Genomic DNA, 25,201 nt, shown 5'->3' with positions numbered 1-25,201 from the left:
AGCAGATGAGCTGAGATAGTAAGAACACTGGGAAAACCACAGCACTAACAAAATCTCACTTCAAATCTTTGCTCCACCCCAGCAAGACAGAATTCAGTGTTAAATATTGAGGTAAATTCCTTAGGCTCATTTCAGAGGGAGTTAGGTAGCATTTGATCTTAGTAAAAAATTTTTAAATCTTGCATTTATTATTTGTATTAATAAAACACCTATAAACACAGGCTACATCAGTACACTTCAACCTTCAAAGTTTTTTTTTTTTTGAGTGATGTAAACCAAGATATACCACGGCCAAATGTGATGGAAAATATCTGTGTAAGTAACATGACATACTATGTGTGTGAAATATTGCACATACAGTAGAAAAATACTTCACAGTTATACAAATCCAAAGCAGTGACATTTGGCATACATCACCTTAGTTTAGTCCCTTTTCCAAAGGACCTGATGGAGTGGCCACAAAAATGATCAGGAACACCTCTGCTACAAGGACAGGCTGAGGAGTTGGGGTTGTCCAGCCTGGAGAAGAGAAGGCTCTGGGGGCACCTAATAGCAACCTTCCAGTACCTGAAGGAGGCCACAAGAAGGCTGCAGAGGGACTGTTTGCAAAGGCCTGAAGTGACAGGATGAGGGGCAATGGTTTGAAATCAGGGAAGAGCAGATTTAGGTTGGATGTTAAGAACAATTTCTTTACCATGAAGGTGATGGAACACTGGAAGAGGTTGCCCAGGAAGGGAGCTGAAGTCCCATGCCTGCAGATATTCAAAATCAGGCTTGACAGGGCACTGAGCAACCTGATCTATTGGAGGATGTCCCTGCTCACTGCAGAAGGAGGTTCCCAGACTAGATGACCTTTGGAAGTCCCTTCCAACCCAAATCATTTTATGAAATATTTCATGTTTAACAGCAGATAAACTGAGCTGGAACCAGGGAATGTAACTTACAACAACAGACAGGTAGTAAGGTAGTATCAAAAGACAGCTATGAAAAGACTATCAATGCAGAGCACAATATGAAAAATCAAAGAAATATGAGAAAGGATGGTTTGGTTTGGTTTGGCTTGGTTGCAAACAGACAAAATTGAATCTCATTTAAGATGTGTGCAGTGAGGAGGAATGCTAGATTATCATGAAAGAGGACAGCACATCTTATGAATTAGTTATTAAAATGTATGAACCTTGAGTCAAGACTGATATGCCTCCAACCTAACGGCAGTGTAAAGGGGAAAGGATTACTTTATCCATCTGACTCCAGGATCTTTTAATTTCTAACTGACAACAAAAAAATCTTAGCATAGTTCTTTTCATGTAGTGTGTCTTTACCCCTACATTTTCAAGAAGTGACTGCACAAAGACCACAAATCACCAGCTGACAAAGTCAAAACAAGCTCAGACATCAAGCTGTCAAAGGTAGCAGACTGTCTAATTTTGCTTGAAGGTATAGACTCAGCTTTTGCAGCACCATATGAATCCAGTGCTCCTGGCAAATCATACAGATCCGAAACCACTCTTCCCATCCAGGAATCCCTCTGGCTAATTTCTCATCCTCTCATCTCCCAGGCCTGTCACCCAGGAGGCTTGGCTACTGCCAGCCATTTTGCCATTCCAAAGGTAAAAGCTTATTTGGTTTTCATCTTGTGGGTAGCAAAATTCCAATTCGACTTTGCTGAGAGGAAACGTATAAATGGGAAGCATGAGAGTGTAACTGAAGGGAATTCTATGGGAACCAGGGATGTCATTGACAAAGTCCTCAATAACCTTGAATAGGCATGATTGTGGTCAAAACAGGCTGCCTGCTGGTCAAAATACTGTCTTCAGGTTTCCCAGACCTGTCTGTACTCTTGTCATGTGGCTGGATTCAATATAGAATGATTTGGGCTGTAGTAGTGCAAAATTTGTCAGTCTTCCAAGGGTCCATCATGGGAACTGGTGAAGTTTAGTTGTGTAAAACAGACTTCTGAGAGACACTAAGTCCACTGTCAGCACAGAAAAGTCTGATCCCCTCTCAAAGGAAAAATATAAATTAATGCCTATTTACAGGCCCAGTTTGAGATCTGATCATTCAATTATTCATTACTAATACAGCTCATGTTCCATGCACACTGCTTTACATATCACTTCTGTTCCTTCAGCTGAAAATATGTGTGCCAACTGAAGGCATGGATGGACCATCAGCCATTTTGAACTCTTCTGTTCATACAGGAAAGCTTTTAACCATGAGAAAAAGGCACCTTCTGCTTTAATAGTCTTATTAATCTGCAGATAGAAGTAGTCAAACATGGGTACTTCTAGCCTCACAAAACTGGCTTTCAATTCTCACTGCCATGAACTTTGTCCTTTTTCATCTTGTGCACTGCGCTTTTTACTCACGATTGCCATTTCTACTGCACTGTTGTAGCATGTAAGCAATGACACCACCCAAAAAGACCCTCTTGATGGTTTGCAACATGATGACACTGTGTTTCTGTTGAGCCTACTCAGCCTGCAATGAAAATTTTATAATATTTAACAGGAAAGAAACAGAGGGTCAGAGAAGTCAGTTGGGTGTGCTACAAATCCCATTTTAATTTTCAGACAGAATCCCTTAATGGCATACTCATTAAAAGTTCCTGTTGTCAACTGTTCTTTGCTTTCTCCTTCAGAACTGTCTGCATTACAATGAATAACTGCATTTAGAAGATATTTAGGGCAAGCGTTTCTCTCTTGCTAGTGCCATGGACTAGTGAGAGACCACGTCTGTGAACATTACATGAGCAAAGAAGGAACAGGCTTCATTTTTTTACTTAATATGGAGCAGTTCACTTCAACGTGCTAACCACAAACTCCAGCTCTATCACCAGATGCACACACAAGTTTGAATAACACTACTGTGAGCACTGCTTACACAGATGACATTTGGCAGTGGATGTAAATCCTCACTCAAGAGGATGATTTCAGTGTTTGCTATAGTGCAGAGTAAAGAAAAAAAGCATTGGGTGCAAAGGGTATGCTTTTATAAATGTCTAATGGAACCTGAAAATACCAGAAAACCAAACCAAAACAGTAGTCTTTGATAGTGTGTTGAAGGGGTTTTTTTCCAAGGGGTATGCTATTATAAATGTGTAATGCAACCTGAAAATACCAGAAAACCAAACCAAAACAGTAGTCTTTGATAGTGTTGAAGGTTTTTTTTTCCAAGAGGTATGCTATTATAAATGTGTAATGCAACCTGAAAATACCAGAAAACCAAACCAAAAGAGTAGTCTTTGAGAGTGTGTTGAAGGTCTTGTTTTCCCTTTCTGATTAACTTCCCTATTGTATGATATTTTCTTCCCAGCTACTCTAATCTAAAGGAAAGTTGCCCTGTTGCACAGCTGACAGGAGGGAATGCGTCCTGCTCTGTCACCTTCCTGGGACTCCCCATAGCTTCCCCAAAATGACTGGGCAGCTCTGCCTAGAGAAGAGTCAGCTCTGTCACATCAGTCCCAGCTTAACAAGAGGCTGCCCTATTTCTATGCTGTGTCCTCCTTGGAATTCTGACCAAACCTCAGATAAAAATGGTAGAGGTTACAAGCACATTACCATTCAGTGTACTTTTTCACACAAAGAATTGCAGCCTTTGGCTTTCTGTAGGAGTTTGAGGTGTTTGTTTCTAATTTGATTGCCCTCCTCTTCAGTAACTTTGCAGCTGTACTTAACGTCATGCATCACAATTAGTTCCACTGATTTCAGCAGTGTTACTCCCAGATATGTGCAATTAAGTTATGCATCTAAATCACTGCAAGACTTTAATTTGTTTTTGTCAGATTACACTGCAACATTCATAGCTGATAGAGACAAACATGCTTACATTACATTACACTTCTTACTTTGTCAAGGGCTGCCTTTTCCAATTCATCTTTTGCAACTGCTAGCTTTTGCTCCAGATCTGTTAGCTGCTGTGCCTGTGGGAATAAAGAAGAAAAAAGCTGATGCAGTCTGCAATGAATTTTTTTTCCCCCCCATAATTTTTCATGCAGTGCCTGTGAGAGAGGAAAGGATATAAATTTTACAAGTAATATATATGAATTAGGTCAGAACTGCTTGCAAAAAAGACCAGGCCTCAAGGGATAGGTTTTTTTTCCTGAGAAAAAGTGTATTTTTATGTGGGAACTGGGCTCAAATCTGCTCTATTTATGTGAATGCAAATTTACTCTGATTTTAATGTCAGTAGCAACAGTAATCTCATGGTATAAAATATTTAGAATTATGCCATAATACTCTGCTGGAACATTCAAAGACCCTGGGGGTCCTAGCAGATGGGAGGTTGACCATGAGCCAGCAATGTGCTCTTGTGGCCAAGAAGGCCAATGCCATTCTGAGGTGGATTAGGAAGGGTGTGGTTAGTAGGTTGAGAGAGGTTCTCCTCCCCCTCTACTCTGCCCTGGTGGTGCTGCATCTGGAGTATTGTGTCCAGTTCTGGGCCCCTCAGTTCAGGAAAAACCTCAGGGAACTGCTTGAAAGAGTCCAGTGCAGAGCTGCAAAAATGATGAAGGGAGTGGAACATCTCCCTTATGAGGAGAGACTGAGGGAGCCTGGGCTCTTCAAATTGGAGAGAAGGAGCCTGAGGGGTGACCTCAGTGTTTGTAAATATGTAGAGCATGAGTGCACAGAGGATGGAGCCAGGCTCTGCCCAGTGATGCCCAATGACTGGACAAGGGGCAATGGTGGAAGTTGAGGCATAGGAAGTTCCATGGAAACAAGAGGAAACATTTTTTCACTGTGAGGGTGACAGAACACTGGAACAGGCTGCCCAGGGGGGTTGTGGAGTCTCTTTCTCTGGAGATATTCAAAACCCACCTGAATGTGTTCCTGTGTGACCTGGTATAGGTGATCCTGCCCTGGCATGGGGGTTGACCTAGATCATCTTTCAAGTCCCTTCCAGCCCCTAACATTCTGCGATTCTGTGAAAGAGTTTTCTTATTTTGTTCATTTATCTGATATGTTTGCAATTGGAAACACTGCTTTGTAGTTTTAAACACTGAAATGTTAACATTAATATATCATGGCATTAACACCCAAGCGTTCATGAATGTAGACACCTCATGAAATGCTACTATCTGCTGGTGAACATGTGGTTAACACCAGATTTGTTTCTCCATCTCCTTCTCTGGAGATACAAAAAGAAGATTCACAGCAGTAGCAAGTTATGCTGCTTCATAGTGAGAAAGCATTTTGAGACATTTGTGCTTGAGGCCAGGGTCAGGCAAGCAGCCTGTGCCCTGTGCAGAAGGCTTTTCTGCCACACAACACTATTTTGCTGCATAGTCCTTCAGAAGATCTGGCTTTTTACCATGTATATGCAATGTATTGAGCGCAGGTGTTCAGAAGATGCTTTTAAATACTCAGTAAATAAAGAAACTTGTCTTCTCTTCCCTAAGAGCTAGATAACACTCAGACAGACTACTCACTTTAGGGCTATAACTTCTCTGCAAGAACTGCCCATTTTAGGGAAGCAGGAGCTCCCAGATCCCTGCAGTTCTCAGCCCTGCTGTTAATAGCACATTACTCTGCATCCAAAAGGAATCAGGTACAGGTTTCTTTTACTGTTGTAGTTACAAACTCACTACTTGTTTTCTCTGTCTGTTCCATAGCTGTCATAGGAAACACTCCCTTTTTCTTGCTACTACATGTTTACACAGGATGAGGCTTCAACCTGTCTTTCAGCTTATAAGCCTTTTCCTCGGTCTAATTCTTTTTTCTCTGACCTTTGGGCAGTTTGGAATTTTTCAGTACTTGACGTGACAAAGTTTTTAAATTTTTCAATCCTGCTGGGCACACTCAAAAATCATTATTATAATTAAACCATTTGGAAACTGTCACTCAAAGTCCCAATCAATTTCAATTTGATATTAATAGTAAACTGCTCCTCATTGTAGCGGGAGTTAGCCTAGGTCTGCAAGTTGATTGAATAGCTGTGAGGTGCCAGTTAAAAGTGGAGCTGCTGCTGCTAGATTTAAGTCACCTTGCTATTGACTAGCCTTGTCTCACACTAGCTCAGACAAGCTATTTAAGACTGCATTACCATCTAGTGCAAGCCTGTATCCTCAAGGCGACATCCTCAGGGTCATGCAGAAACTTTTCAAATTGGATTTGTTCAGTTCATTAAAAAAAAAAAAAAAAAGTTACAACCATTTTTCATGCTCAAAACTGTGGTGTAAAATAATGCACTGACAATAAATTAATAGACCTGAATTACTAAGTACTGAAATGAGGCACATTTTGCAAACCTGTGATTTCCAAGCCTGCATGAAACCATTAAAAACCCAGAACAGTAGAAGAAGATTTGTTACAATAAGGATAAAAATCAATTATGTTAATACATAATCCAATATCCTAACTGGGGTATACATATGATGAAATCCATCCATAGAATCAGAGAATGGTAGGGGTTGGAAGAGACCTCTGGAGATCTAACTCAAGCCCCTGACTAATGCAGGTGCACCTGTGGGTTTTGAAAGTCTCCAGAGAAGGAGACTCCACAATCTCTCTAGCAGCTTGGTCCAGTGCTCTGGCACCCCCAAAGTAAAGAATTTTCTCCTTAAGTTCAAGAAAAACTTCCTGTGTTCTAGTTGGTGCCTTTGGCCCCTTGTGCTACCAGTGGGCAGCACTGAAATGAGGCTAGCCCTCCATGCTCTCCATGACTAGTGATTGTTTCTAAATCTGTTCCCCTGGTTTGGGTCTTATGATGATCAGAAATAAATGTTCCGGGAAAAAAAAATAAAACCAACTTAAAATCAACCTGTGGATGAAAAAAAAAATGAAAAATTTAAAACCCCAACCAAATAAAATAAAGACAAATCACAGTGTGCATTTTAAGTGGCCTATGTCGTCCCAGGTTTGCAGTACTAGGCATGAAATAGAGAGAGAGTAGAGAGAGTTAAATACTTCCAGAAGGCAATTTGGGCCTCACATTGAGAAGAATTACTTTGTAAGTAATTCCAGCTTTAGTCACTTAGAAGATAACTACTTATCTTCATCTTTTATGTCATGAATCAAAGCACTACTCAATTAGCAGCCTCCATTCAGGTGACCTGAATTGTTCTCCTCCTTTAGCAGAGAACTCTGGTAACAAGGAGTTGATGCCCTTCAGCAAAATGTCCTCACACCTCCCGTTTGGTTTTTCTTTTTTTGAAATGTGCTAGCTAGACAGGCTGTTCATTTGAATCCTATAAGCCATGGACTATTTTTTTTTTTTTCCTAGAAGCTTCAGTTTTGGTAAAGGTATTTCAGCTTACAGCAGGAATGTGGTTCCAGGCATCTAAGAAACATTCCATTGCTTAAGCTTATCACAAAGATTTGGTTTAAGTGTTGACAATCATGGAATCATTTCAGTTAGGAAAGGCAGCTAAGATCATTGAGTCCAACCGTTACCTGACTCTACAATAACTGACATTGTCATGGAGGATTGTCAATCAAAGCAAAACCAAGAACTATCTGTAAAATATTCCACAGTTCAGTTAAAAAGGTAAAAAACTTGTTATAGAATCTATGGAACAGCACAATAAGTTTGGGTTACCAGTAGAAAATAACAACATTGCTTTATGTGAGCAGAGGGTTGGACTGGATGATCTTGGAGGTCTCTTCCAACCTGGTTGATTCTATGATTCTATGACATAAATACAGGCATTCATAAATTAACTACTTGCCACTGTTTTTGTCTATTTAAAAACAAGGACACCTGACAACGTTTTAGGCTTTGAACCTTATCTTCCTTGCTCCAAAAGAACCAAAAAGAAAGCCAAAATAGATGTTATCTCTGAAACTGTATGATGGTGCTTTGAGCTGTTTGCAGTGTGGTGAAAAGGAAATGATTTCTTAAAAGTAAAGTAGCAAAGACAGGTCTCATACTCCTAGATTACTTCAGTACTACATTAATTCTAATATATTAATTAGCTAGCTAGATATATTAAAGTAAAACTTACCTTAAAAATCAAATCCTTTTTCCCATAACGAAGCTCTTTTAGCTGGGCTTGGATCTTTTTTGACTGGAAGTGAGGATAATAAAATCAGTGAGGTTTTAAATCTTTCCTTTTAAAATTAAGGGGGGGGATGAAAGTAGCAAGTTCAGACAACAACAGAAACGAGATAAGGTTGGAAATATAGAATAACCAAAATCAACGTCAATTGCTTGTCCAGGATAACATGACTAAAACAGGCAAAAATTTCATGGAAAATGCAAAATGGCACAAATTCTGAAACAAATGGCCAAGATCAGGTCAGTTCAACCCTTTTTTCTGTAACTACATCAGCTGTTATTTCATCTACACAGTAGATGTGCCTTCTCTGATCTGGAGAATGCAACCAGAAGAGCAATGGAATATGTTCCATGTCAAATAAAGACCAATGAGAAATCCTTAACCAAGTTACTGCTCTAGGATCTTTTTCAACCAATTGTTCAAGGAACTGTGCTTAAGAAAATATAGAGCCTCTCTGACATACAAGGTATTCAAAATGGCTATAGAAGAATCTAAGAGTTGCAACTGAGGTTGTGCTAAATCAATATAATTGAATAAAGTATATATTAATGAACTCAGTGTGTAATGTAGGTGACTGAAACCCAAATACATGGCCTGTAATTCTTTAGAATTCTAAAATTTCATTGGAGAGGATTTCCTGATGGATAAGAGCACCATCAGACAAGAGATGATAGTAATGCAAACCACAGTGCCTGGGAATATTTTCCTAGCACATGCCACTTCTTGTGTCCTAGGAAGCCTGAGGTTTGCACCCCCCTGCCTTCTTCTCTCAGGGCTCTGAGTTTTCAGGGAAGAAAATCCAGCCATGTACACTGTGTAGGATCATGAGCATGCTCCCACCTATGCAGCTGGAGAAGGAGGAATCACAGGGCTCACTAAAAGTGCATACAGCTTGAGAGCAGAATGAAACAGGAGCTTCCTGGTAGGAAATTCTATCCATGAAGGGTATTTGATCTAATAGCTATAAAGATCCTGACTTCACACAGTTGTTATGCTTGGTGAGTACTTAAAGAGCACAAAATACACTGTGTTTCTTTGGTTGACACCACCTAACTGGAAAAAAACACCACAAACCAACAACAACAAAAAAAAAAGGATGTTTCTGTAAGCATTTATTCATGTTCTAATGACACTAGCCCACTTAAAAGTCACAAATTTGCCAGGATGATTCATAAAAGCTGAGAATCTTAGAGTCTAAAATACACTCACAATCTGCTGCCTCGAGTGTTAGTTAGCTTGGGTTTAACTTTCTGAAATTTTCTGCCAGCCAGGCTTGTCACACTACAATAAATTTAATCTTAGGCTTTGCCCTTAGATTTAAAGACATTAGTGTTGCAAATAGTAAAGAAGACATAATCAGGGAAAAGATCTTCGAGTTAATTACTGATCATTTAAGATGTTATGCAGCTAGGAAAAACAAACTTGGAAAAGAAGGGGGGTGGGGGGGATACAGAAAGCTGTGTTGCACACACTGCCAATTCTTTAAACAGTAAACATGGAAAGAAAATATATTTGTGTTCATATTCTGTGACATGTTTGAAAACAACAATGGTGATATAGAACAAAAAATATAGATTTTGACATGCTGCCAAAAAAAAATTTATCCCAAAACTCCTATTTCTTGCCACTAAGGATTTCTCAGAAAGAGTGATTGCAGGTCTTCAGTTAGGCTACATAGTGACTAAAACTAGAAAACACTACTTTGACCTCAGAAGTTTTGACCTTTAAGTTAAAAGGTAGAGTCTTTAATAAAGAAAATACATTCAACCATAATTATGACAATTTTAGTCAAGAAGAAAAGTGTTACGCTTCTCTTTCTTCCTGGCAAAGTGTAATGACTTACACATAAATTAGTCATGGGTTTTTGCATCTATAAAGCCAAGTAAATGAGTAAACCAGATTCACATATAATAATATCCTCCTTCATGAAACGTTGAACAGCTAAAGAGACTGCTCACATGCATGCAGTCACATGTACATTTATATACTTGCAAAAAAAAAAAAAAAAAAAGGCTTTTGTATCATGAACTGTCTTTGCCAGATTACTCTTCAGCAGAGGGGAGGTTTCTTCTCCTCCTTTTCATAAAGTGACCCTTTTTTCCTTGAGCTAATGAAACATTCTAGGAATCAATAATAATAAATCTCTCCTGTCTCCATAAGTTAATTTAAAAAAAAAAAACAAAAAAAAACAGGCATTTAGCAATTCCTGCCCTAGTCCAGGCATGGAGCTCAAGCAAAAGAAATCAGTTTTATACATGTTGTAGAGCTAAGTTTACTTTTCATAAGCATGTCCAGACTTGATTTTGTTTAATATATGAGTTCACAACTCACTTTCTAACACATTTGGGCTGCTTCTAGTGAAGTCACAGAAACGAGTTGAGATGAGAAGGCTTTAGGAACACTCACCATACATGCATAGTATAGAGCAATCTACACCAGAGCTTCAGCACAAAAGACTCTGATGTAAGCTTATTTGGGGTATGCTAACAATAGAGAGGATCCTTACTTACCTCTTCTGCATGAATACCACAAAGTTTGTTTCCAGACAAGAGCTTGTTTTTGAGGCTTTTGTTCTGGAGGAAGGGAGTTAAAAAAATAATTACAGTTTTATTACTTAGAATAAATGAAATATTAAGGTATTTTTCAAATATTTGATCACACTAGTTTTATTTTATAGGTGGATAACATCCTCAAGTCACCAACAAAGGCACAGATATGAATACAAGACAGAAGCATCATGGCACAATACCTTCTCATACAGAAATCTGTGAGGCTATGACTTGCATTAAACCCGGTTTCCACAGCAGCAGGACTGCACATAGAAATCTTCCAAAACACTTCAGATAGAAAAAAAAAATGCCCTAATCCTTAGTGGAAACTCAATATAATGATCTACTGAAAATTATGAGTTGGACAATAGGACCAAGAGCTCATCTCTTGACCTTGATGATCAAATTCATGTGGTCTTTTTGCTGACTTTCATAATTTAAACCACAAATAATCACAAACTGTCAAAGATTGGTTTACCCAATAACATTTTTCCAACTCCATATGCTTTTTCATGTAGTAGTTTTAGATGTATTTCTTCCCATTTTCAGGGAAAATAATAAACCTTGATAAAATCAGTTTTCAATAGGCTGGTAAATCTTTCTGCACTCATATAATTCCATAATGGACAGTCAAAGATAAAGATTTCTCTGCAGTATGGACATCTTTCAAAACCCTTGAGAAATATTAATTTAATTAGCAGATCTTCAAGTACTGGACATAAGATGATTTCATTAAAAAGAAACTAAAAGAACATAAAAACCAACTTCTCCTGTGCTAACAAACTCTAAACATGCAAGGAGAAACCTAGCCCACCATGTTTCAGGAATGTATATTACTGAATAGCAACAGCTTTCTTGATCTTTGTGCTCAAGAGCAGTCTGTCGTTAGAGAAAAAACATCACTCCATCCAGTTTAGGTCCACATCCCACTGAAAGACTGGAAGCTTTATTTCCAGGAGTTTTTATTAGGAAAAAAAAAAAAAAAATCTTTCTTTTAGAGGAAAGGCAAAGAAACTAAAATTCTATTTGAATCCTCGTTTCACCACTCCAAATGACAGAGAAGACATAACATCATTTTACACATTTCACTGTTGCTATCTACCATGCAACAATGCAAACTGCTGCAGAAAAAACCAAAGTCTTTTCCAGCTGTTTGACACAGGTACCCGCTTTTCTGGAATGCAACAGGAAGAGATTGGAATGTAACTTTCAACGAGACAACTCAGATGCAAAATACAATTTGCCACGGGCTGGATGTGTGGGCAGTAAGTACAATTGTTATTCTGATAAATCTCACTTTTTGTTCTTTATTTGGAAAATTACATTGTTACCTCCTCACAGACCAACACCTCATTGCACTAACCACTGTAGAAATGCAGAACAAGACTACTGGCTCTGCACAAAAGGAATTGGGTGTCAGATGGAAGTTGAAGAGAGATAAACCAAAAATAAACCAAAGAATGATGCACATCTAGCACGTCTATTGCTCACCAGGTGTATACCTAAAGAGCTATGTTCATTTAGCAGCCGTGATTGGTTTCACATGAAAGGTCAACATCACCTCTTGGGGTGATGGCCAAACAGATGTGCCAAAGGCACTGCTTCATTAGGCAGTTGCATTTAATTAATCCAGGAAGTCATTAGTTTGTTTTGACTGACTAGCTTCACTATCCTTCAGTCCCCCTACAGTTTGGTGAGGGTTGGCTTAGGATACGGACTGTCCATATTTCAGAACCAAGTTAAGGATGAGTTGTAATCCTTACATTTTTACTCATTTATCTTCCTTTTGCCCAGCACAAGCTACTATAAGGTCTAGATCTATTAATACATTAACCAATTGTAAGGTCTAGATCTATTAATACATTAACCAATTGCAAGGAGCTTCTGCATGTACTATTTTGAGAAGGCCCTGCAGTAACACCCAATATGAAGATGTAAATGTCTACCAACTTTACAACACACCCATTGTATTAGATGGTTGGCACAATTTCCACACTTTGTGCCAAGTTAACCTGGCAAAAGTACATAGTTAGACAACTTTGTTCGAAACCAAAATATTTTAAGTTAAGAAATGGACTCCATTTTGGAGATTTAACTAGGTTTTAGAGGATTTAGCAATCCTGCCTCATTATCCAGTCTATTTGCAACACAAAATCCAAGAGTTAGCAGAATGCAGGCAAAACAGTCAGGATTTAATCTGTACTTAATAATGTTTTTAGAAATGAAAGTAAACATTAAAGGTTGCAATTATTGAGGGCATAGTAAGTAGACGCTAGTCAAAAGTAGATGATGACTTCTTCCTTACAATTTGAGTGATTTTATATTACTTTGCAAATCACATGTCACCATCAAAAATAGCTTTGCATCCTGATCAACAGTGATCAGTTTCTACAGCAGAATGTGAAGCATACCAGTAAAAACATGTGAAGCCAATTCTTACTGCCCTGGTAGCTACGCTCAAGAAATAGTGGTTGAGTACAGTGTCTATTCTGTGTCCTCCAAAAAAGTGAGAACTGCCAATGACAGCTTGTCAGATTTGTTAACAGTCTTCACACAGCTTCCACACTGACCCAAAAAAAAAAAAAAAAAGAAAAAGAAAAAGCTTTCTGCCTCATTCCCAAATAGATTTGTCAGTCAGCTCCTGGACATTTCTTTTCCCCTTTCCTTTTACACTGACATAATTTTGCATATTTTTGTTGAGTTCTGATCTCATTTTCAGCATGTGAGACCAGGCTTAACAGAAGCTGAATTCATTATAGGAACACTGACAGCCACTCTACATTTCAGTTACCCAAAGATCTCCCACCAACATAAAAGCACGTAACAGAAGCTGTAGTGCCATAGTTGCTTTGCCAACATACCTTTGGAATCGGCAAGAAAAATAACATCCCCCTTCCTTGCTGGCTAGAAGGGTATGTATTATTTTAAATTCCTATCTTAGGAAAATAATGCTTTCATTTATGTAATTTATTCTCCTGAGTTCAAGACCAGTAACCAGCCAAAACATCCACAATGTATCTGAAGAGATGTCCCCCTAGTACAACAGCAGCAATCCCTGCCATGACCGCTGAGCACTTCACCTCTCCAGAGAAGTGGGAGAGAGGGAAACAAAAAAACCCAGACAGATATGACTACCTTAGCATTCTTCAAAAGTTATAATCATGATGCCAGGGGACTGTTCTTTTCGTATTGTTAAAAAATGTTATCAATGTTTAGCTCAAGAAAATGTAGGTCTCCCTCCTCCTCTCTCCATACAATATTGGTGCATAATGGATGAAAGACGTGACAGGGGTTTTTAGTACTCATTTTCTTGTTTTATTTCCCACACCCCTGTTAGAAAACTTGGACAAAGTCTTCAGAATAAAAGCACAAACAATGCACTTGAAAGCTTGGCCCAAGAGCTTTTACAGTTGCAGTTTTAATTCCTTTTCTGCAAACTCATTTGATTAAAACACTTCATTATGTAACTGCAGACTGTATTTGTCAGAATATTCCCTCCTCGTTTAGCATACACAACAAACACCTCATGAGGCAAGAGTCACAGTTTATAGGCATTAAATGTGACAAACTACCCGTGAGTCCAGTGTAAAAGCATTTATTGTCATTGTAATTCTGAAGTTACAGGGATTAAAATTCATCTTTTGGATCATATACACTACTATCAGAAAGGTAAAATTATGCCACCAACGCAAAAGGCATAAATTCTCAGATGCAATTTCTTGAAGTTAGGTTATCTTGACCTCTAGGCACACAGATGAATGCTTTAAGGCTCTCATGTTTGTTTCATGATTTCAAACACAGGTATTGCCTCTTTGAAATGGCATCAGTCTTAACCCAGGATGAGCAAACTACACAACGTAGACATCATCAGTACAGAACAATTTGGTTTGCCTGCTAGCCTTTGAAAGCAGGAGGACGCAAAGTATGTTCAAGGAAAGAAAATCACTTTCTCTCTCAGAAAATTATTCCCAGCAATCAGCTTCAATTCAGACATTTTATCTGAGGTCTGACAGCAGTTATTTGTTGTACACAAGATAAATCTGGCTCTCCTTTCCCTTGATGAATAGGCCAAATCAAACCATGCTGAGCCCCTGCTCATAATCCGAACACTTCTCTCTTATGGGCATCCCATAAACAACCCCCTGCCCACCCCCCTGCCAACCCCAAAAAAACACAACAAACCAGAAAACAAAACAAAACAACTCACAACCAAAAAAAAACCCAAAACACCAAGGGAAAAAACAAAACAAATCCAAGAACAACAAAAAAAACCTGGACTCTGCTATGTGGGAGTGTCAGGGTCAATTGCCAAGATGAACTGTTTCCACTCCTGTTAAACCAAAGTGTTTCATTGCACCCTGAGGAGGGAGATCAGAAGAAAGACAACACACCAGAATCAAATATCTGGATTTACCTGATATCGTGATGTATTGATACCTATTTTGCTTAGGATATTGGCTTTGCATTTCATGATAATGAAAAATGTTTTATACAGCATGAAACAGAGCGACTGCTTTAATTCCAGCAGCTGAACCCTTCATTTCTCTGAGACAGATACATGGAGTTTTCTGTATTCTATGTGAAGTTTTTCAGATAAGAACTGCAGTTTCACCTGGTGATGTACATCTGATCTGCATGCTTTGCAGACCTGCTTTTGTGAGATCACACCTGGAGTACAGTATTTTGCTCTGGGGCCCTCAACATAAGAAGGACATAGACCTGTTGGAAGAAGTCCAGAGGAGGGCTGCAGAGATCAGAGGGCTTGAGGTCCTCTCCTATGAAGAGAGGCTCAGATAGCCAGAGGTGTTCAGTCTGGGGAAGAGAAAGCTCTGAGGGGGCCTACAGGAAAGCTAGGGGAATTTTTTATGGCATATAATGATAGGACAAGGGCAATGACTTTAAACCAAATGAGGATAAATTTAGATTGGATGTCAGACCAGGAATTCTTTACTATGAGGGTGGTTAGGCACTGAAACAGGCAGCCAAAGAAGTGGTGGAGGTCCCATCCCTGGAAGTGCTCAAAGGCCAGGGTGGATGGGGCCTTGAGCATCCTGGTGTAGTGGAAGGTGTACCTGCCCTTGGCAGAGGGGTTGAAACTAGATGATCATTAAGGTCTCTTCCAGCCCAAACCATTCTATGATTTTATTTTGAACTGTGTACTGGAACAAGCGTTCTTTTATTCTCCAGGGTGTTTTTCATTTGGATTGTAAGGGATTGGGGCTATTTATTTTCCTTATATCTGATTAAAGATAGCTCATGATGGGAAAACGATGCACAGAAATATTTATTGGATGGGTTTAATACTCAGTTACAATTCTCCAGCCATTTCGACAGGACTTGGTTATGGGACAGCAAATGCCCTTTCTAATTCTCCCCATGTCAGATATTCTAATTAAAAACATAGCAGCATATTAAATACTGAATCCCATTTTACAGAATTTACATCAGAAATGAAGGGTAATTGCCTATGCCATGCAGGATTATCTAGAGCGGAAACCTGACAATTCTTTGATCTTTCACTCTGGTAGAGGTGGCTGAGTGCCCTGGGGATGGTCTGTGGGATCAACAAAGCAGAACACCTCGTTAGGTAGATGTTAGCCTCAAGCTCCTTCTTTTCATTTGTTCAACACTTGTAAACAGAATGGTGAAAAGAAGCTGGCCCTGCTGCCTGCTGTGGGTTAGGCTTAAAAAGAAAAAGCTCTGGGAGAGCTCTGTCAAAGCAAGGTGACAGAAATGAGAGGAGCATGCTGAATGGAAGCAAACATGCAAAGAAAAACAATTTAAATTTAAACCACATTTTTTTACTGTGAAAAACCCCGAACTCCTCTATCACTAGAAGGGTAAAGGGTCATACTGGTTACATTCTGTTCTGCAATTTCACTTTTTCTGCTGTACCAGCTGCAGGGCATGAAATGCTGCATTAAGCATATTTTAGACCCAGAATTGTCACAACATCTGTCTTAAAACAGAAATGACAGAGTTATGAAAGGAGAAGGGCAGGAAATTACTATGGAATACATATATGCTGCTCTCTGTGGAGTCATATCACTCAGGTTCACTTTAATATTAATAGGCTCTGTCTTCTGAATTCTCCCAGTAGCAGTGCACTGAGGATTTGTTGTTACAGAACTTTTTGGCCAATATATTTAATTTTCAAAAGAAGTTTTGCCAGGTACTGTCTATGAGCACCTAATAATATGTATCAGCTGTCTTGAAGATGTTACTACAATATTTTTCAGTCCAGAAATAGATATCCCTGAGACACTTCTACTGGATTGATTCACATGCTAAACATCTTTCTAGCAGGCTGTACTCATTCAGAGATTCAGCCAGTTAGTCCTTCCTTTGAGAACTACATCAGTATGTGCAATGTCAGTCATGAGCTGACCACATGCCCTGCCCTCAGACATCAGTTCTGTGCTGGCTGACCACATCAAGTGCACCCTGATATGATAAATGGTGACAAGGCTATGTAAAAAAGAAAACAAAACTGTAAGACCAAAAGGGGGAGAGTGGAAGTAATGAATTTGTCTGTCTGGTGATTTAAGACTATGCACCAGGTCCATTGCTCCTGTGTAAAGCCCGGAATTAACAAACACTGCAATTTTCATGCAGCTGCATGGAATTTATACCTGAGATTTCAACTCTGGGACCTGTCAAAGGCAGCTACAACCATGGAGAACATTGTTGTAACATTCCCTCAGCATCAGAGGCTTCGCAGTCCTAAAGGGATCTGCCATCGGAATAAAGTAGTAGGAAATGCAGCTAAGCAAAATAAATGACAAATACACCCTCCTGTGTTCCAACAACACCATAACAAAACACAAGTGCACTCACAGAAGCAACAGATATGAATGACACTTCCTCTGCAAAGGCAGGGAGAAATAACAGCCCTGTACTGTTTTATTGCTCCCACAAGAGGAAAAGGTTTACACAGAAAACAAAAGGCCAAGAGTGTCAACTATGTGCTCATTAGGTGCAGATTCTGGAGTGACACAAAAACACCAAAAGAAGCTAGTAAGGGTCAGGAAAACACAACAAGCACAAAGCCAGTGCAAGAGATAGCTAATTTCTTCAAATTACCTATCTGCATTACACTGATTTAATGAAATTATCATCACAGAATGGGTTGCATTGGAAGGGACCTTCAAGACCCCCTGCCATGGGCAGAGGATGCCTCCCACTAGACCAGGTTGTTCAATGCCTCATCCCACCCGGTCTCAAAGCACTTCCAGAGATTAATGCTAAATTAATCTAGTGTCAGACAACAGGTCTTACTGGAGTTTGTGGTTTTCAACATCGTATAAAATCCAAGTTGCAAACAAGTCACACACCAAAAGCTGTAATCCCACAGGTAAATACTTGAAATGCATAAATGTTTGTTCACCTTCCCTGTCTCACCCCTATAGTCTTTCAGTCTACAGTGTTAAAACTTCACACAACCAAAAGTGCTTCTGGGCAGGTCTCAGCCTCACCAGCATCCAGCAGTTTGGCAACTCACCTTTACTTCCCAAACTCAAAAAACAAGAGCTGTCATGTGTCTCACTGAGACTGTGGAATATCTAAGCTTGGATTCTTTCCCACATTTCAGATCCATCCCAGACCCAATACCCATACAGACATCTTTTCAAAAGGGAGCTCTAAAAGCAGAACTTTGGGTATATTGGGGCCATGGAAGGAAAAGGACTCAATGTGGCCCTGGGTAGCCTGATCTAGTTGGAGATTCCCCTGTTAACTGCAAGAGGGTTGAGCAAGATGACCTTTGAGGGTGTCTCCCAACACAATACAATCTGTGAAAAGTATGCAAATTTAAATCTTGTGTTTCTGCTTTCATAAAACACATAAAGATTCAGGACAGTTATTCCTAGGAGAAGACCTACAAAAAGCCAAGCAGAATTAATTTATCTTTTTATGTTTCAACACCTATTAGATGTTTCCTTTTTATTTTAGTTGAGACAAAGTGTTAAGAGGTTTAGACGAGAAAGCAAATTTGACAGTCAGCAGATTTCATATTAATACTTGTCTTGGAAAAGAAAGGATGTAAAAATGCAATTTACTCAATCCAATGTTATCAAGTAGAATATTAGTCTGTCAGTCATAGGGAAGCAATCTAAGTAATGCATCTGCCCAGCAAATTTAATAACTTCTAGGCTCACATACTTTTCAGAACTATCTTGGAGATCTGGCTCTAGGTCACGGAAGGTGTACTTCTCATCAATGCTTCTTAAAGCTAGAGCTGGCTACACATACCACTCAAAAGCAATATGCTCTTATCTGCAAAATATATTTCAATAGTTCTGAATGCAGCTGGATTTTCAGGGGAGCAATCTTTAATGAACTTACTGCTCCCCAGCTGCTTGTTTGGGAACCTATAATTATTTCTCAAAATCCAAATCCCACACCATTGATAAACCTGTGGCATTGCAAATTCCTACAAATTCATAGAGTGGTCTGGGTTGGAAGGGACCTCCGAAGGTCATCTAGTCCAACTCCCTCTGCAGTCAGCAGGGGCATCCTCAACTAGATCAGGTTGCCAGGAGTGCTGTCAAGCCTTACTTTGAATATCTCCAGGGATGGGAATATTCAGGATTTAGATTCATGGACTCATAGACCCAGATTTCTGGCAAACATGAGTAACTAGGCTTTGAATAACTAACAGCCAAAGTCTTCCTTTGAAAGAGACTTGCAGTTCATCAGCATAAAGACTACACTTAAAATGCTAAATACCTAGCATCAACCAAGCCAAATACACAAAAGCTCATGGCTGCAATGCACAAATGCTCAGCAAGAAAAGATTTTTTTTCAAAGCATAAAATATGCTATTGGAAATTCATGAAAAAAAGAAAGTCTATTCAATTTAATCTGCCTACAGACTCTATGCAGCAGAAAAAATGAGAAATTTACAGTGTAGCAAGCACTTGATTTAATACAGACAATGCATAGGAATTACCTCAGAATCTTAATGGTACTCAGCTGGCCTCTGTGACTGCTGGAAGAGATGCAGCAGAGTGCAAGAGAGGCTGATTGACCATCCAGCTACTCCTCCTCACTCATTTAGGCTGTCTGATGCAGCAAACAAGGCATCACCACGTCTCCTAGGAATTTTGTTTTACACAACTCTTTTAATATATCTGGTATCCAGTATTTTTTTGCTGTCCATGTCCATAATTTTAAATGGAAGGCAGCTTCTTATCAGAATTCAACATATTGGAAATGAGCAAAAGAGAATCCTAACCACCTGCATTCACTCCAACAGGAAAGTAGCTTTGTTTTTGTCACATTTTTTTCTCCATTTTTGCTTTCACCTTTAAGACATAAGTAAACATCCAAAAGGAACACATATCCAAATGGAAGGAAGTTGTTAATGGCTATTCTGTTTCAATTCTGGCTTTTTATGGTGTCTGGGGATTTTTCTAGGTAGGAAAAGCCCCAAGCCCCTTTTGATATAGGTTCAACAAGACCAAGTGCAGGGTCCTGCAGCTGGGTCAAGGCAATCCCAAGCACAAATCCAGGCTGGGCAGTGACTGGCTGGAGAGCAGCCCTGAGGAGAGGGACTTGGGGGTGCTAATGGATGAGAAGCTCAACATGAGCTGTCAGTGTGCACTTGCAGCCCAGAAAGCCAACCAGAGCCTGGGCTGCAGCAAGAGAAGTGTGGCCAGCAGGTCCAGGGAGGTAATTCTCCCCCTCTGCTCAGCTCTGGTGAGACCCCACCTGGAGTACTGCATCCAGTTCTGGAGCCTCTATTACAAGAGGGATGTGGACATGCTGGAAGGTGTCCGGAGAAGGGCCACCAGGATGATCAGAGGGCTGGAGCACCTCTCCTGTGAGGACAGACTGAAAGAGTTGGGGCTGTTCAGTCTGGAGAAGAGAAGGCTCCAAGGTGACCTTCTTGTGGCCTTGCAGTGTCTGAAGGGGGCTACAAGAAAGCTGAGGAGGAACTTTTTAGGATATCAGGTAGTGACAGGACTGGGGGGAATGGAATAAAGCTGGAAGTGGGGAGATTCAGGCTGGATGTGAGGAAGAAGTTCTTCCCCATGAGAGTGGTGAGAGCCTGGAATGGGTTGTCCAGGGAGGTGGTTGAGGCTCCATCCCTAGAGGTGTTTGCAGCCAGGCTGGATGAGCCTCTGGCCAGCCTGATGCAGTGTGAGGTGTCCCTGCCCATGGCAGGGGGGTTGGAATGAGATGATCCTTGTGGTCCCTTCCAACCCTGACTGATTCTATGATTCTATCTATGATATCTTCCAGTGGCACAGCACCCAAAGTCAGAATCCCAGAGTGGTTTGGGTGGAAAGGGACACTTAAAAGGTCATCTAGCCCAACCCCCCTGCAGTCAGCAAGGGCATCTACAACTAGAGCAGATTGTTCAGAGCCCCAAACAACCTGACCTGCAGAGGTCCCAGGGATGGGGCATCTCCCACCTCTCCTGGGAACGTGGGCAAGGATCTCACCACCCCAGACCTACGATTGCACAACACATCTCATGGTCCTCCATTGAAACATTATCTTATATAGGAAACCTGTCCCAGTAACCTGTTTCTCAGTATGGACCCTGGCACAAAATCCTTGATATTTAAAGGTACTGTTTTCTTGCAGAGTACCAGCTATCCGTTGCCAAAATTAAGGATGAGAGGGTGATACATTTTTAAGAAATATTAAATGGATACATTTCTAGAAATTATTACTTGAGACAATAACTGAGTCTGATTTAGAAAGTGTGGATTTTTCTAGCTCTGTGCTATCCTGCAATGCATTAAATGTAAGATCACATTTTCTTCTTCAGTAAATGAGCAAACCTCCACTGAAGTCAACAGAACATAAGGACCAAAAAAATCTGCTACAAACAGATTGAGAGTGGCACAAGAAGATTTGCTGTTTTGACACAGGAAAGAAGGTCAGCAAGTCAATACCAGAGAAACTGAGCCATTACAGTTTTCAGTGAATCAGCTGCTGGCATTTTGGTACTTTTAAGCTATTTTTAATCTTCACATTAGATTCCCCTACACAGAAAAATATGTCTCTGAATCTATATGTAAAGTGTGGGGTTTATTTGAATGTATGCACAAATACATACCCAACACATGCACAAATACAAAAGGACCACAACCAGAAAGCACATAGGATTAAATTTGTAGTCTGAAATAGAATACCTAGTTTACATTTGAAAGAAAGCAATCACAATCCGAAAGACAGCCTGGCTTGTGGATGAACCACATGAGTCTAATATTTTGACAGGTTGGTTTTTTTTTAATCCATGCAGAACTTTCCTGAGTTCAAGTAGTTCTTTGGTAAAATATTACTCAGAGCCTTATGCCAAAAGTAACCCCCATGGCAGGGGGTTGGAACTAGATGATCCTTGTGGTTCCTTCCAACCCTGACTGATTCTATGATTCTAAATTGACACAAGAAAACATCTTCTAGAATACCTTAAGTAGCACCTGCTTGATGAAATCCTTACAATTTCACTTAAGAAACATTTCCCCATCTATTCAACTCTGCATGTTTTAAATTGTTTACAAGAGAGATGCTCATTAAAAAGAAAAAAAAAAAAAGGGGAAAAAAAAAACCCCAAACCATTACTGTGGTGGTTGTTTTAAGCCTTTTTGGTTGCAAATCAGTGAAATCAAAGTCTGGAGAAGATTAATTCCATGGAAAAGTTTTTATAGGTAAACTTGACAAATGAGCAAAATTATTTGGAGAGAGATGGCAAAGCCACTTGGAGCCAGTCTAATGAAAACTGTATTTTTAAATTATAGCATAGCCATAAAAACAGCTTTCTGAAGATCAATGCAGTGCTTATCAACTAAACAAAATCGATGCAACTCTCACCAGTTATTATGCCTAAAATTAGTGACAAGTCGATTGATCTGTTTAATATTTCCTTCTCCAATAGCAGCTGCAGCCCCAAACATGGTTGAACATTGTTCAGAAGGGAATATGAGAGAGAAGATCCAGAAATAAGTCTTTTAAAATGTTTCTGGATAAAAGAAAATTGGCCATGTGGGGCTAGAATACTACAATTTCTATATTTAAGACTCGGTATGAGGTTAACTGGACAGTGAATATGAACTTATGTAGCACTAAAGTAAGAGTGAATTTCTGCAGTGATTTTACAGGAAAAGGCCAGTCAAATTTGAGTGTTTTGTTCCCATTGTGCTGCACAATCAATGCTTTCACATTTTTACTCCTAGCAATTCCCTAGCAAGGCTGAGCTATTCATTAGAAAAAAATGATACGTAAGTGTCTGAGCTGACCAAAGCTGAACATCCCTTCTAACCAAGATGAATTATTTTTTTTTTTTTTTTGTCCTGCAGGGACAAAAATATCTGCATTTCAAAATATTCCAGTTTCAGGCTGAAACAGAAGCAGAGTAGATGAGAACCAATTCTTTTTGCTGCCAGGAAAAAACCAGTTTCATATACTGAAGAGTTTGAACAGACACCTTAGCTTAGGTAGTGACATGAACCGCAGCTTGGGACTTCTATGTGAAGCTTTTTTCTAGGGTAATTCTAACATCCTGGGCTGCATCAAGAGAAGTGTGGCCAGCAGGTCAAGGGAGGGGATTCTCCCCTTCTACTCTGCTCTGGTGAGACCCCACCTGGAGTACTGCATCCAGTTCTGGAGCCTCTATTACAAGAGGGATGTGGACATGCTGGAAGGTGTCCAGAGAAGGGCCACCAGGATGATCAGAGGGCTGGAGCTCCTCTCCTGTGAGGACAGACTGAAAGAGTTGGGGCTGTTCAGTTTGGAGAAGGGTCCAAGGAAACCTAATAGTGGCCTTGCAGTATCTGAAGGGGGCCTACAGGAAAGCTGGGGAGGGACTTTTTAGGATGTCAGGTAGTGATAGGACTAGGGGGAACGGAACAAAACTAGATGTGGGTAGATTCATAATGGATGTTAGGAAGAAGTTTTACACCACGAGGGTGGTGAGACACTGGCACAGGTTGCCCAGGAAGGTGATGGAAGCCTCCTCCCTGGAGGTTTTTAAGGCCAAGATGGATGTGGCTCTGAGCAACCTGATGTAGTGTGAGGTGTCCCTGTCCATGGCAGGATGGGTTGGAACTGGCTGAGCCTTGAGATCCTTCCAACCTAACAATTCTATGATTCTATGAAATACTTTGTTATTGTTATCTTGTTACCCTCTTTGAATACCCATATGTAATTGGAATTACCGTTCCTAATATTTTATTTAGTTTGATCAAATCACAACTGAAATGTTTGGTTTGATCAAATTACTACTAGAGGATTATGAGTCTCAGGAGGGGACTATAATCCTTACAGAGTCACACACTATCAACCTTCAGCTGAGAAATACTTCCCCATGTAAAACTGACATTTTCCTGCTCGCCTCTTCTTAATCAAAACCAAAAAGCACAAAACAACAGCACATAAAAATAAGATAAAATGGGTCATCAGAAAACTCTGGCACCTCCAACAGACCTCTAATATCTGATCTTTGACATGGGGTATAGAAGTTTATCTTACACACCACTACAATATGTAGCATCATCAGTATCCAGGAGCACTAACTACCAGCAGCAATTTCCTATGAAAGGAAATGGAGGCACAGTTTGGAAATTACTCTGTCTTCTTTTCACTACAAATGACAATTACAAAAAGACTGTGTCAGGGTTAAAAAGCCTATTACTCAAATTTGAGTAAGGAAAATAAAGAATTCAGACCTATTTTGGAAATCTGGACTTAATGAAGGAGGATGTGAGAAATAAAAAATTAATAAGGTATCCTGGGAAAGCTGAATAAAGACATCAGAATGACTTCAGCAAGATTACAAAAGAACACTGCTATTATTTTCAATTCTGCAGTTAATTGAAATGAAAGATAAAGGATATTGGACAAAATCCAAGCAAAGTTTTCTAAACATGTGGCTAAGAACAGAATGAAAAGAGAGCCCTAATAGATATACATCTAATTTTTAACCTTCTCATTGCTTGAGGATGCTTTTTCCCTACATATTCTTATTCAAATATCTTCACTTTCTAGTAGTTCATAGCTGTGAATCTTTAAAGCTTGCATCTGGATGTGGAGTACAAATGAAGAATCCAAAACTATGGCAGCCCCTGGGAGAGAGGGGTCCAGGCACAGCAGATCCATTGTATTCCCTCACCTGATGCTCTGATTAATATTCACAACAGCAACTGGAAAAAAAAATGTGTCCTATGCACTTGGATCTGAAAGGACAGGGAAAAAAAAAACCACCCAGCTTTTAAAAGCAAATGTTTATTTATTCTAACATTCACTGCACTTACCACTGCATCACTACAAATACATCTCCCCTGACAATCTTGATGCTGTATTGTTTTCTGTATGATCACATGTACTATCCCCTAAGAGCTATTTCCAACTGATTAAACTGCATTTCCACATTTTCCTTATATTCAGTAAAAAGGTCAATGGACTATTCCAAGTGAGTAATTTTTTTTAAAATAGGAGCTTGTTTTCCCCCCAAAAGTGGACTCAATCAAGAAACAACAGAATATGACACCTGAAGCTGCTCTTGTTCTATTCCTTCTCATCCACCTTCCCTTTGTAAGAGCATCTTACCCTTGCAAGTTGCCCCTAACACTGGTATTTGAGGATGTTTTCTGAATTGTGTGAAGCAACACAGTATCCAAAGAGGAAACAGGTCTTTAATCATTTT

General features: G+C 39.7%; 1 protein-coding gene across 1 annotated transcript in view; it reads right to left on the bottom strand.

Annotated features, from left to right (window-relative positions):
- LUZP2 (leucine zipper protein 2) overlaps positions 1-25,201 on the bottom strand; it is a 62,739-nt gene that overhangs the window by 27,828 nt on the left and 9,710 nt on the right. Inside the window, exons 3-5 of the mRNA XM_054390608.1 lie at positions 10,507-10,569; positions 7,943-8,005; positions 3,848-3,922 (exon numbers count right to left, since the gene is read on the bottom strand). Of these exons, the coding sequence (XP_054246583.1) occupies positions 3,848-3,922; positions 7,943-8,005; positions 10,507-10,569 (201 nt within the window). The remainder of the gene's footprint in view (positions 1-3,847; positions 3,923-7,942; positions 8,006-10,506; positions 10,570-25,201) is intronic.

Source organism: Indicator indicator, chromosome 21 (genome assembly GCF_027791375.1).
Source record: "Indicator indicator isolate 239-I01 chromosome 21, UM_Iind_1.1, whole genome shotgun sequence".
Taxonomy (NCBI): Eukaryota; Metazoa; Chordata; class Aves; order Piciformes; family Indicatoridae; genus Indicator; species Indicator indicator.
Note: the sequence above shows the minus strand (reverse complement) of the source record. Positions and strands in the feature narration are given on the sequence as shown.